This window comes from Saccopteryx bilineata, chromosome 12 (genome assembly GCF_036850765.1).
Source record: "Saccopteryx bilineata isolate mSacBil1 chromosome 12, mSacBil1_pri_phased_curated, whole genome shotgun sequence".
Lineage (NCBI taxonomy): Eukaryota > Metazoa > Chordata > Mammalia > Chiroptera > Emballonuridae > Saccopteryx > Saccopteryx bilineata.
In genome coordinates this window covers 45072429-45086701 of record NC_089501.1, presented here as the reverse complement: position 1 = coordinate 45086701, position 14273 = coordinate 45072429, and the positions used below count along the sequence as shown (strand labels likewise).

The 14273-nt window shown below is 48.3% G+C and overlaps 1 protein-coding gene and 1 long non-coding RNA gene across 3 annotated transcripts in view; one reads left to right on the top strand and one right to left on the bottom strand.

Moving 5' to 3' along the window:
* Positions 1-518: 518 nt before the first annotated feature.
* Positions 519-2480, top strand: LOC136316117 (uncharacterized). The gene is made up of 2 exons (XR_010727653.1): positions 519-1372; positions 1407-2480. It is a non-coding gene; the product is annotated as an uncharacterized lncRNA (long non-coding RNA).
* The window catches only part of AKAP12 (A-kinase anchoring protein 12), a 106443-nt gene continuing 94334 nt past the window's right edge, over positions 2165-14273 (bottom strand). For both annotated transcript variants that reach the window (XM_066247879.1, XM_066247880.1), the window contains 2 exons: positions 4263-9237; positions 2165-3224 (listed from right to left, as the gene is read on the bottom strand). In XM_066247879.1, coding sequence (XP_066103976.1) covers positions 4271-9237 — 4967 coding nt within the window. In that variant the 3' untranslated portion in view covers positions 2165-3224; positions 4263-4270. The remainder of the gene's footprint in view (positions 3225-4262; positions 9238-14273) is intronic.

The window sequence follows — 14273 nt, the reverse complement described above, 5'->3', positions numbered from 1 at the left end:
ATCATTTTCCTAATTCCAGTGATCTGGGCTGGAGATGGTAAGGAATTTGGTGGCATGGAAAAACTTGCATTTACACAAAAATGCAAGGTTGTCCAGCAGATCAACTTCCAGAATCATACGGAAATGAACTGTCATGTAGACTTGAAGGTGCCAGACACATTGGTTGTGTTCACATTCCAGCCTCTTACTACCTGGAACCCTTGGACTGTGTCCATTTCATTTCTTATAGAGTTGGATTAGGGGTTGAACTCTAATTCTGATTTTTTGGTTTGGATTTCAGAGTAGGTCTATGCGACTATCCAAAAAGCAGGCCCCTGACCCAAAAAGGTTAAGAAGTACTGATTTTTGTGCATTCACACATCTCAGATACATTCCAAACTCCCATGTGGCCAGTTTCCCAAAGGGATGGCTCAGTAGTTAAAAGTAGAAGTTAAATGTGTGATGGGTATCACAAGAGGAAAGAGAAAAGCAATAAAAACCGAAGGTAAAATTACAGAGAGAAAACCCATGGCATTGAATTAGGTTGCATTTTATTTAGATAAATGAAAATTTGCCCCCAAACAGAACTAGAAATCAAATTATTGTCTCAGGTTAAAGAAAATGGCTAGGCTTGAAGCTTACACTGAAAGCTAAAATTTTCAGCCCTTTGACTATCTGTAGCTCCAAACATCAAAGGAAAGTTCTGGAACAAAGTCTACGTGTACAGAGAGAGGCAACTTGTGTGTACCATTAGCAAAATAACCTGAAGAGGAACATCTTATAGTCCTCAATTACAAGAGGTGGCGAGAGTGTACAAGTCTTGCATTGCTTTCTGTTGTACATGGTTCCATAGTTAATGCCAAAAAGTAGCAAAATTTAGGCACTTGCTCCAATTTCTTCAGCTTACATGGTTACGAACTTCGTCAACTAACAGCAGCTTTAGAATTTTAATACAAAACTGTATTTCAAGCCACTGTTTACTAGCACTCCTCTTGGTAATAAAACAATGTTGCTTAACAGACAGAGGTCCAGAGCTTGTCTAGAAGGAATCCAGGGCACATCCAGGTGTCAGCACGAGAAGCACAGTCATGAAGAAGACAAGTTGCGATGACCTGGTTGGCCACATGTCAATACGAAGGGGATGGAATGGCAGGATAAAATGGAAAACACACAAGCAAGTCTATTTACCACAGCTACACACATTCTATCACGTTTAAAACAGCACAAAGTGTTTTCCTGATGTTGAGGGAGGTTATGTCAGTATCAGAGCTACCATAAGCTCCTGACAACTTGCTGTCATCTTCAATACTCTTTGGTTGATCTTCAGAAATTGATGCTAGCATGTTTTTTATAAAGTCTCAAGTTGGCAAAAGAAGCTATATAGATCAGATCAGTCTCAAGTTGGCAAAAGAAGCTATATAGATCAGTCTGTTATATTTAGGGATTTTAAATAGTCATTAAGTACAGGTGGCTATTATACATGAGAGTAACTCCTAAAAGGATGCTCAACGCCTCCCAACTACAAGGCCACTGTTATGAGGTCTTTTTACTATAGCCAGTCTTTTTCTTTCATTGTAGTCAGGGTGGTTGGTATAAGAGACACTACTCTCCAGTTTTAACAGCCAATTTTCTTTCTGCCAAAAGACTATTGTCATCTTTCTAAAATGTTATGCTTTAAAATCATTAACTGGCAGTTGAATTGAAGTTCTCAAACTGGAGTACTGAGTTTGAGTAAAATTTAAGAAGTCCAGATGCCAGGCTAGTTTCACATGTGAAAAAGTGGAAAATTTATGTGTGGCAATTGTTTGATAGAATCCCTTACATATTAGCAAGAATCATAAATCACTTTAACATTTTAAAAATTTCCAAGATTACCTGTTAGGCAAAGCATATTTGCTTTAAGCCTTCTTAAAACTACTTTCTAGAAACATTTAGTCATGAACAGTTAACACTGAAAACTGACCTTTTCAGGAAGGTACCACCAGGTGGCAGCATTGTATCAGTGCCGTCCATCTGAAAAGCTCCTTTATTTTGGCAGACATCTATCTGCTATGACCTCTGAACATCCTCTCAAACCAGTATAAAGTGGTAACATCATATAGCGACTGTATTAGAAAGTTTTAGCTTGTTCTGCTTTTAGAATGCATGTCCGAGGCTTCCTAGTATCTAATAAAACCAGCAAATCTAAGTGAAGCAAATATTTTATTTAAATCACAATTTATCCAAATGAACATAATGCAACATTGTTCTGAAAAGAGTGGGCACAAATATGGCACAGAAACAATCCAGCACCTACCAAAATACCATTTATAAAGGATCTGACTTATTTCACGCTGTGTATGAATGTGGTCCAGCATAAAAGAGTAGAATCAAAAACTTAAGGATAGTCCACTGTTTTCTTAATAGTATGAAAAACATTCCACTACTTTGCCTCAGGATTAAGCATACTCGTCTGCCTAAACCAGCGTTTAGACAGTAGCAATTAGGAAAAAAGACTGAAACCCCCCCCACACACACACAACTTCCAACCTCTACTGGGCTAGAAAGAAAAAAATTCACAGTAACAATGGAACATTCTGTGTGTTTCCCCAAAATAATGCTTTTCATTTTCAGCACATTGTGCCTAACGGGAAAGTGACCAATTCTAGAGGAATACTAAACACGGACCTAATCCTTAGTGAATTTTAAAATAAGAACTGTAGGCTTCTGATCAGGAAGGTTACTTCTAGGAAGCCATTTTCACAGGTCATAAAGGGGCTCGATGCTCCCCAGTCTTCCCCAGGGCTGCACGCCCCGCCGCAGGCTGTGTGATACGAAAGAAATGTACTACACGGCACATTTCCTTAAACGTTAAGCAAAAAAAAAATACACAATAGATACAGGAGGCAGATTACTTCAAACATACACATAAATACATAAAGAATGATGCTCCAGTTTGAGAAGTGGAATTAGGAACCGTCCACTCCAGCTCCAGATGAAGAATGCAGGACCTTACACAAGAAACATTATATGGTAGCAAGGGGAAATGACAGGGTGGCCGCGGAAAGAGGGACGGTGGACTGGCTGTCGCTCCCGATGACGCCTCAGGATTGTCGGGGGTTCTGTAGAAACGGGACCGGGTGGCAGGCCTGTTCTGCGGTTCTCAAGAGTTCTGAACTGTGGGCCGTGAAGTCTCATCAGCAGCATTCAGTTTCTTCTCTCATCTGTCTTCACATTCTGGTCTTGCATCCGGGACATGAGTGTAGCTATCGAAGGAAGAAAGGTTCAAAAGTCAGTAAAATCTGCTTTTCCTCCGTCCTCCTTTATTCAACGGCGAAACAGCTGTGAGGGCCAGCTGCCACCACTGAAGACCCTAGAACCAGAGCTTATGTCTATCAGGAAACAAGAGGATGAGGGTGCACGACATATTGCACTCTGTGGCCTCTAAAACCAACGTCTGAGGCCCCTAACAGGCTTGTCATGTGCACTGGAATTTTTTTTGTTACTGTTACTACTGATGAAAATAAAATGCATTTTTCTTCCAGAGAGCTATAAACTAAACTTCAAGCTTCTTTGGGCCTCTAGTTATTAAAACCACTCAGTGGCCTTGTTGGTGTGGGGCCGAGTGAACACACTTATCTCTTAGGGCTTTGGCCAAACACTCGCAGAAACACACACTTGTGCATGCACACACGTGGGCCTTTATTTTCTCTGAAAGCAGTCACACCACGGGTAACATGAAATCATTATTTTCAGGGCGCCAATACAACTCACTAGCATTTCAATGAGAGGAAACGAGGAAACTGACCCTGATCTCAGCCTGAGTGATGGTTATTTCCCCAACGGCAGGTTCTGCAGAAAACCCTGGTCATCTGAACTCCTGTTTCCCTTGCAACAAACCTGCCATCAAATGGCACTCAAGAGGAAAGCCTTATTTTACTTTTTTATATTTCTTAAAGAGACAGAGAGTGTCAGAGAGAGGGATAGATAGGGACAGACAGGAACATAGATGAGAAGCACCAATCATTCGTTTCTCATTGCGACACCTTAGTTGTTCATTGATTGCTTTCTCATATGTGCCCTGACCACGGGCCTTCAGCAGACCGAGTAACCCCTTGCTCAAGCCAGCGACCTTGGGTCTAAGCTGGTGAGCTTTGCTCAAACCAGATGAGCCCATGCTCAAGCTGGCAACCTCGGGGTCTCAAACCTGGGTCCTCACAATCCCAGTCCAATGCTCTAGCCACTGCGCCACCGCCTGGTCAGGCAGGAAAGCCTTATTTTAGAAGAAAAGGAAGGTTACTTACAGAACGCTTTAGGAATCTGTAAGTTCTGGTGTTGCTGGCTGTCTCCCTTGTTTCTGTGTCTCCTGCGTCTGTGTTTTGGTCTCTTTTTCTGACTCGCTCTGCTCTTTTCCTTCCTGCAATTCCACTTCCTTCTCTTTGAGTTTCGGTCCATTGGCATCCAAGGACTCTTTGGTTGAGCCTCCCGAGGCCTCAGCGTCTTCCAGGGCTGAGGTTTGCTTCCCAGGGTAATCGCCAGCCTCACCCTTTTCATCTTGTTGGGAGTCACGATCACCATCTTCCAGCACAGGCTTTGTTGCGGTTACTTCTCTCTTTTCCTGGGCCGGGAGGGTCACCTCTTCAAGCTGCTGGTCATTTGCACTGGAGCCTTCGACCTCAACGGGCGTGACCTCTTCTGAAGCTGCACGCGTGTCTTTGGAAATATCTGAGCATGTTTGTTCCACCGGGGTCGGTGCGGATTCCTCTTTGGCTGTGGTGGTTTGTCTTGCGTCCTTTGCAGAGACCTGAAGTTCCCTTTCTTCTTTTTCAATTTTCTGTTCAGCTTCCCGATTGTCAGCTGTCATCACTTGAGCCGGCATCTGGCAATCAGTGGCTGTTTCTTCTGTACTCACTAACTGGTCAACGGCCGTCTGGATTATGTTTTGCACAAGTTTACCACTCTCAGTTTTGAGTTGCAAAATCTCATTTTCAGCCTTTAAATCTTCCTCTCTCGTTTCACTCACTCTGACTTCCTGACAGCTCACCTGCTCATCATCTTCATCTGACCTCCCTTCCTGCGATGTGGTTTTATCTCCTTCCAGGTCAGCACTGATGCCTTTGTCAGGGGTAGTGGATACTGTTATTGGTGTTGATCCTGCCCGGGACTCAGTCCCTGTGGGCACGGCAGCTTGCCCTGGCTGAACAACAAAGGCTTCTTTTTCAGAGGACTTTTCTTCCGGTTCCAAATGTGCGTCTGCAGACTCCAAAGTTCCAGCTGTTTCTAAAATCTTGACGGTTTCTCCTAAGACCTTCTCCTCCACCGCTGCAGCTGTTAGAGGCAATGATGCCTCAGAGCTTTGACCTTGAATTTCTGTGCAGACTGCTTCCCCTTGAACTAGCCAAGAAGGCGAACTTCCTTCAAAACCGGTAACTTCCTTCTCCCCGTCTATGATAGTCACATGAACCGTCTGGACCAGTTGCTCACTGAGCACTTCAGCTGGTTTGGGCTCAGGTTTCTCTTCACTTGCCTGGGCTGGCTTCGCTTCCATTTTTTCCCTTTCTACCTGAACTACCATCTCTCTCTCCACTGGGGTTCGAAGAGACTGGGTATGGTTCTGGAGTTCAATGTTATCATTCTTTTGAAATTCAGCTTCTTCAGGAACTTCATCTTTAAGGGCAACTTCAATGATCTTTTTCTGACTGGCTGTGATTTCTGCGTCTGCAGACACTTCTAGTCCTTCAACAAATGGTACGTCTTTGGTTTCCTCATCAGCAAACTGGCCAGCCTCCTGAATCCCCTCCATCTTTGAAAGGACGGGTACAGTTTCCACTGGTGCCTCTCTATCCGTACGTTCTTGAACCTCTGCCATTTTTGAATGGTCTTTGTTTTCTGCCTGGGGTTGAGAACCAGCAGGTGCTGGGAGCATCTCTTTTGGCGCAGGAACTACTACTGCTTCTGCAATCTGTGACTGGGTACCAGACGCAACCTCATCAACTGAGGCATGGACTTCCGTGATCTTGTCTTGCTGTGTGATATGGAGAGCTTCCAAATCCGCTAGTGGGGTGCTCCCATTGGTCTCACTGTCTGTAAGCGTTTCAGCTGAGTCAGGGGCAGCAGCCTGTTCCAGTATAATTTCTGATTTTACCCCACCCAAGGTTCCAGCTTGATGGGTGGTCATCAGCTCGCTGGACTCGACCCTCTCTGTGACTTGAACTTTTTCCAAGTGTTCGGGCATGGCCTGTACAAATCCCTTCCCTTGTGTCAAATCCAAGGTTTCACTTTCTTCCACATGTCTTTTCAACACCACTTCCATCTCCTTCTTCGGATCTGGCCCCTGAGAACCTTCTTCAGCCTCTCCCACTTTCTCTGGTGTTTGTGATTCTACTTTCTGCACTGTCTGACTTGTGTCCTCTGGTCCTCTGGCACCGGGCAGCTGTGCCTCTTCTCTAACTTTTTCTGCCACCGCCTGCAGGACCTCCTGAGTCCGCCTGTCTTGATCTTCCATGTCCGGCACGCCACCTTCCACCTCCTGAACTGGCGTTGCTTCCTCGGTGGTGTCCGGAGAGTCGCTTAACTGGGAGACGGCCGAAACCATGTCGGTGGTCTCCTCGGCACCAGATGCTTCCGTTGCTTCTTCAGCACAAAATGCTTCCGTCGTTTCCGCCGCTGTCACCGCTTCAGAAGTGAATTCCATCTCACTGACGATCGTGTCATCACCAGCATCTTGGCTCTCGGGCAGAGTTTTGGTAACAGTGGGGGTTTCTGCCGCCGTGACCTCGCTCTCAAATACCTCCTCAGTCGGTGGTTTGGCTTCATCCTCTGCTTGTTCCACAGGTTCTGTCACGGAAGCAGATATCCAGGACGGTGATCTTTCTTCAATATCGGCGACAGCTCTTGCGCCATCAATGACGGCCACAGTCACTGTCTGAACCAGACTCTTACTGAGCTCCTCTGACACATAAACCCCTACCTTCTGCTCGGGCTTCTCGTCATTTTTCTGGGCTTCTTGTGCTTCCATTTTCTCCCTTTCCACCGCATCGTACTCGGACAGAGGGACCACGGCGGGGACGTCAGAATCATCCTCGTTGACTTCTGTCGGTCCTGTATCTTCCACGGTGGCCTGATCTTGTTTCCCATCCAACCTTTTCTTCCTTCGTCCGGGAATCAATTTCTTGATTGAAACCCAAGACTCTTCTTTCCCGGGTTCAACATCTGAAGCGGCATGTTCTGCACCCGCCCCGGTGACAGAGTCTTCGTGCTTCTCTTCCAGTTTTGACTTCGATTTCTTCCTCGCGGTGACTAATCTTTTGAACGACTCCCAGGTGGAAACGCCCTCCCCGTCGGTGGGGCTCCCGGCCTGCTCCGGAGAGGAGCCGCCCTGGCCCTGCTCGTGCTCCTGGGAACTGGCCGGGGTCGCGTCTGGTCCAGCCTCTTTGTCTTTTCCTGCGTCATCTGGTTTTTGGCTTTCTCCTGCCGTCGGTTTCAGGGGCCCCCCTTCGTCGTCAGAAGACGACGCTTTCCTTGCTCTTTTCTTGGATGACCCCACGCAAATTAAAGCTTCCCAAGACACAGAAGTGTCCACCTTGCGCTTCGGCTCCTCCGGCTTGGGCTCTTCGCCGTGTCCTTTCAGGTCCTCCTGCATTTCAGAGGCCGCGCTCTCCGTGGACGACAGGGTGGCGCTCTTCGCCTTGTCCAGCTCGTCTTCTTTATCGCTCTCGGAAAGCCTGCGGACGCGTTTCTTGGGCGTCACCATCTTTTTGAAAGACGCCCAGGGGGTCACACCACCTTCCCTCTTTTTCTCTCCGTCGGAAGTAGTTCCTTCCTCGAGCTCGGCCTCCTGGGGCGCCTCCGCGACCCCCTTCTCCAGACACGTGATCTCCTCGGGCTCGTCGGGGGACGAGGCGGAGCTCTCGCCCTTCTGCTCGTCTGTGCTGTCGGGAGAGTCGGCCGCGGCGGGGTGCTGTTCCCCCGACTCCTCGTCTCCTCCTCCTCTTTTCACTTTCTGCTTCTTCGCAGAAAGCTTTTTTAAGCCGGTGCTCGTAAAAAGTTTCTTTAAAGGGCTTCCCTGCACCTTCACTCTCTCCTGCGCTGCCAGCATTTCCGCCTCCCCCACGACGCCCTCGGGGAGTGCCGCGGGCGCTTTCTCGTCGGGACTCGGTTCGGGGGGCTGGGGGTGGTCCCCTCGCGGGGCACACACTGCTTTGGTCTTCGCGGGCTCCTCTTCGGGGGGCTCCGCTTCCTGGTCGGCATTTGTTTCCACCCGTTTCTCAGGCGGCAGGGCCGCCTCTGTCTCCTCCGCCTCGGCTCTCTGCCCCTCCGCTTCCTCCTCGGCGGTGCTAACGTGGACTTCCGCGACAATCTCGACTTTTTCATCAAATACTTCCGTGGCTAAAGGGGCGGCTTTCTCTTCGGGAGCTCCCGGCACTTGGCCCTCGGAGGGCAGCTCCACCTTCTCATACTCCGCGGATAATCGGGCGTCGGTCTCGCTCTCTGGGGCCTCCCGCGGCTGCGGCTGCGGCTGTGGCTGTGCAGAGGCGGCCAGCTTCTCGGAGGTGTCTTCTGTCTTCTCCTTTTCTTCTGGGTCTGCTCTTTCCACTTCTTGTTCCTTCTTCTTCTCTGAAGCTTCCAGCTCCTCCTCCTTGGGCTTCCTGAAACTGGTCTTTTTCCGCCAGCCAGCCCAACCTTGAGTGAAGAATTTTTTGAAGGGTGACGCCGTTTCGCTGGCCACTGGGCTGGTCGGAGAGCCTGGAGATTTGGTGGGTTCTTTCTCTTGCTTTTCTTCTCCATCTCCGCCTTCCCCTGCCGCCTGGCCGGACTCGGCCTGCAGCGGCGCTGCCGTGTTGCTCTGCTCGTCTTTCCGGGTCTCTTCGGCTTTCTCTGCAGGTTGGTTGGGCTCACTTTCTTTGGGAGTCGTGGCTTCCCCGCTCTCCCGGCTGGGCTCCTGGTGGTCACCAGCCCCCTCTGATCCTCCTGCTCCCTCACCTTCCTCTTTTTTGACAGTGAGTAGCTGGACGGTGTCAGACTTCTCGCTCTTATCCTTTTTCACAGTGAATTTAAAGCCAACAAACTTAAACACCTTCTTAAATCCAACATCATTACTCTGGGCCTCGGTGGTCTGCGTGAGCTCTTCTGAATTGCTTTCCGAGGAAGGGATCTGCTCTGTGATTTCAGGCGTCTCCTCCTGCCCGTCCTTGGTGATGTCTTGAACAGCCGCGGAGTTGGCAGCCATCTCTTTATCTGAGTCTCTTTCAGTCACATCTTCGGATTCTCTCTGTCCAACTGTGAAGAGAGAAAAAGGAGGGTTGGAGAGAAGAAGGGATAAAATTATTACAATTAAAAAAAAAACACTATATATTTTAGAAACACAACCAATGAATACTTTCTTTAATGTCAGGCAATTCCAGGACAGGTACGGGTCTTAGCAGTATTTATGAATCTCAGTAGATTAGGCAGTGTCTACTTTCAAATGACCTTCAAAAATTCAGGCTCAAAAACTCTGCTCTTTGAGAAAGTTAACAATCCCCACAATAAAAAAATGTTATATATATATATATATAACAGCATCATGAAAGGTGGGTCAACCAGATAGTGTACATTCATTCTGTTGCAATGCAAAATAGAATCACATAGCACACCCATGATCTAGAATTCATCAAGTTTTAGACATAACCTCTACCTGATAAGAAATACAGGCTTAGAAGAGAAAGAAGCAAATAACAACACAAAGAAGTACCCAGACAAACCTAAAGGAGGGGCATTCTAGGTAATCACTAATCTGGTTCCTAACAAGTCCCCAAAAGACACCAGAGCTCCTTGGGAAATTCTGGGCTGGATCAGGGAAAACATGAAGAACCTTTCTCGTAACAGAAAAGAGATGTTCAAAAGCTGAGGGAGGCATATCAAAAGGACACAGGAGCCTGCTTGAAGTGTCTCCCTCTGGCTAAACCTGACAGTGATAGGTTACAATGCAGTGAATAAAAAATAATAGTAAAGCCTGACCTGTGGTGGCACAGTGGATAAAGCATCGACCTGGAAATGCTGAGGTCGCTGGTTCGAAACCCTGGGCTTGCCTGGTCAAGACACAAATGGGAGTTGATGCTTCCAGCTCCTCCCCCTTCTCTCTCTCTCTCTCTCCTCTCTCCCTCTTTCTCTCCTCTCTAAAAATGAATAAATAAAAAAATAATAGTAACAATCCATAGCCCTGGCATTATCCTCGAATGCCAAGGTCACTGGCTTGAAACAGGGTTGCTGGCTTAACCCTGATGTCACCAGTTCCATCCATGGTCAGGGCACGTATGGGAAGCGATCAATGGGTGTTCAACTAAGTAGAACATTGAGGTGATGCTTTTCTCTCTCTCCCCATTCCTCCCCCACCTTTCCTCTCTCTCTCTCTCAAAAACAATCATGAATCAAGAGTGATACTAGGCTTTGGTGAGGTAGCTCAGCTGGTTAGAGCATTGTCCACATTGTCCGCATACTCCAAGGGTGTGGGTTCTATTCCCCATCAGGGCACATACAAGAATCAACCAGTGGCCTGACCAGTGGTGGTGCAGTGGATAGAGCGTCAACCTGGGACACTGAGGTCCAAGGTTTGAAACCCCCACGGTTGCCAGCTTGAGCACAGGTTCACCAGCTTGAGTGTGGAGTCATGGGCTTGAGTTGGGATCATTGACATAATCCACTGTCACTGGCTTGAGCCCAAGGTTGATGGCCTGAGCAAGGGGTAACTGACTTGGCTGCAGCCCCCCTCTCCCCCTGGTCAAGACTCATATGATAAGCAATCAATGAGCAACAACTAAAGTGCCACAACTACAAGCTGATGCTTCTGATCTCTCTCATTTCCTGTCTCTCTCTCACTAAAAAAAAAAAAATTGTTAGGCCCTGGCTGGTTGGCTCAGTGGTAGAGCATCGGCCTGGTGTGCAGGAGTCCCGGGTTTGATTCCCGGCCAGGGCACACAGGAGAAGCGCCCATCTGCTTCTCCACCCCTCCCCCTCTCTCTCCTCTCTGTCTCTCTCTTCTCCTCCCGCAGCCAAGGCTCCATTGGAGCAAAAGATGGCCCGGGTGCTGGGGATGGCTCCTTGGCCTCTGCACCAGGCGCTAGAGTGGCTCTGGTCGCGGCAGAGCGACGCCCTGGATGAGCAGAGCATCGCCCCCTGGTGGGTGTGCCAGGTGGATCCCGGTCGGGCGCATGCGAGAGTCTGTCTGACTGCCTCCCCATTTCCAACTTCGGAAAAATACCAAAAAAAAAAAAAAAAATTGTTGCCTGGCCAGGTGGTGGCGCAGTGGATGGAGCGTTGGGCTGGGATGTGGAGGACCCGGGTTCGGGACCCCGAGGTCACCGGCTTGAGCGCCAGCTCATCTGGTTTGAGCAGGGCTCACCAGCTTGGACCCGAGGTCGCTGGCTCGGGCAGGGGGTTACTTGGTCTGCTGAAGGCCCGCGGTCAAGGCACATGTGAGAGGGCGATCGATGAACAACTAAGGTGTCGCAACGAAAAACTGATGATTGATGCTTCTCATCTCTCTCTGTTCCTGTCTGTCCCTATCTGTCCCTCTCTCTGACTCTCTCTCTGTCTCTGTAAATATTGATAAATAAATAAAATTGTTAAAAAAATCAACCAATGAATGCAAAAATAAGTGAAACAAATCAATGTTTTTCTCTTTCTCTCCTTTCCTCTCCCTCTCTGAAATCAATAAAAAACTTTAAAAAAAGAGCGATGCCAAAAAAGTAAATGGCAGGAGAGAGTACTTCCTTATAAAAAAATGTTAATCAATAAATTATATATAACTTTCATTTTAATTCTTTTAGTCATCCTACTACATCAAGAAATAAAGACTTGCCCTGGCCGGTTGGCTCAGCGGTAGAGCGTTGGCCTGGCGTGCGGGGGACCCAGGTTCGATTCCCGGCCAGGGCACATAGGAGAAGCGCCCATTTGCTTCTCCATCCCCCCCCCCCTTCCTCTCTGTCTCTCTCTTCCCCTCCCGCAGCCAAGGCTCCATTGGAGCAAAGATGGCCCGGGCGCTGGGGATGGCTCCTTGGCCTCTGCCCCAGGCACTAGAGTGGCTCTGGTCGCGGCAGAGCGACGTCCCGGAGGGGCAGAGCATTGCCCCCTGGTGGGTGTGCCGGGTGGATCCCGGTCGGGCGCATGCGGGAGTCTGACTGTCTCTCCCCGTTTCCAGCTTCAGAAAAATACCAAAAAAAAGAAAGAAAGAAAGAAAGAAAAAAAGAAATAAAGACTTAAGTGCATTTCCATAGTAGGCACTACTTCATACAAATTTCCCCAATCATAAAAGCATACTCATAAGAGAACTTCCCACAAACACTTCTAATGCAACACAGGAGGTGTGACTTTTTCTTTCTTTTTTTAAAGGCGGAGGGTAGCATTGGAAATACACCAGAGGAAAAAAAAATCAAACCCCCAAAATAAAACTCTTCTAGTACATACAGTTTTATGAGTAATGAACACAAACACAAATTTCCTGTCAGCAAGCATGAGGTAAAAACAAACCATTAACTAACTTTTGTAGAATTCAGTAGAAAACACAGGGGCACTTTGCTAACACAGTGGGAGAAAACAGGTGTTAATCACCACCCCCACCCCCACATGCACTCTTTCTTCCATGATCCTAAATCTGTGTTTCCATTTGCAACACTTCTTCTTAAATTCTGGGATGAATGGAATGTTTACTGTCAAAACTAGGGAAACACAGATGAACAGCTGCCAAGCGGGGACAGGAAAGCTATTGGTGGCGCAATATAGTTAGCAAGACTCAGATGCTCTCTTTATAGTGATATATGGGCTGAACACTTTAAAAAAACCCAACCAAACAAACAAAAAATATATATAACATGGGATCGCAGACAAATTTTAAATCCTGTCAACTACTCTGTGGTCTCTTTTGTCCTAAAGAATCCTAACAGTTGCTCTTGTCAAACGCTCTTCCAGAGGAGGCCCCTGGGCGCCCAGGTGGCGCCTCGGTGCTTGGCGCAAAGGCCGGATAACCGGAACTCAGCCTGCTTACGGCTCCGCTTGCCTCTGTACTCAGCCGGACCTGGGCTGACCTTAAAGACGCCTTGATCGTATCAGGAGGTGGTAACACATCTTGAATGGCTGCGGGACCTAGACGGTAGCCGCCTAAACTACCCAGGGCTGGCAGCCAAGGCTTAAATTAGGTTTTAACATAAAAGCCGACTGTGATCGCACACGTGCAAATCAGAGTAAGTATCCTGCCCCAAACCACGTGCGGTTACATGGCTACCCACTCAGCTTGGAACCTGCATTTAAACCTAGATCCCACTTCTCAGCCTTGTCTTTCCATTAGTTGGCTGCACTTAGCCCACGTTGCATCCCGAATCGCAACGCCCGAATCCTCCGTTTTGCTCACCTCCAGGCTCTCTAACGAGAGCTCCTTTCTGGCCTTCGCTAAAGCCTAGTGATTTTTTTTTTAAGACCAGTAGCATTTCCACCTCTGTTCCTGCCACATACCGAGGCGTCAGTGGCCCTCAAAGTCATCCCGCCCACCAGGTCCCCAGGATAAACCGCGATGAGGGGCACACTACTCACAGCAGATCTTATTCCACCAGGGCATGGTGCACGCTGCCAGGCAGGGGTCCGGAGACCCAACCTTCTTCTCCCCGCTGTCCCACCAGCTGCCCCATTGCTGGGTAGAGACTGGTGGCCACCAGTGAGCCGTGCCGCTGACGAGAAGCGCCCCCTAGGGGCCATGAAAAGCGTCACAGAGGGCACGGCCCCAAGCAAGCTTGCAAAGGGAGGTAGGTCTCCAGGTGGCTCTGTGCACCGCCCCACTGAGATCCCTCTTCAAACCCAAGCACATTCGAGGCTGACAGCCTAGCCTGGCGTGGCGAAATGACTGCGACACGGCTGCTAATCCTCACTGCTGCTGGGTTCCTGAACTGCCTCTCTCATCCGCACTACACTACATTAAATGGCACGTTAACGGAGCACATGGTCGAGCCTTCTACTCTCAGAATTCAGTAGTAGGCTCCAAAACCCGCACTGCATGGCAGGAGCCTGTGCTGGCTTGTCAGGTGGCCAGAGCTCTAGCTTCTTGAGTATTAGAACAAGACCTGGGACCTCGTGCATGTTCTTATTAGTTATTATTTATAGTTCCAGAGCCTGAGAGCTTGATGGGAGTGCTAGCTCACAGTGGGGAAACAGCCTTCAAAAATGGTTATCTGCGAGGAATGCAAAATGGCACAGCCATTTTGGAAGGCAGTTTGGCAGTTTCTTATAAAACTAAACATACTTTTACCACAATATCCAACAACACAAATGAGTTGAAAACTTATGCCCAT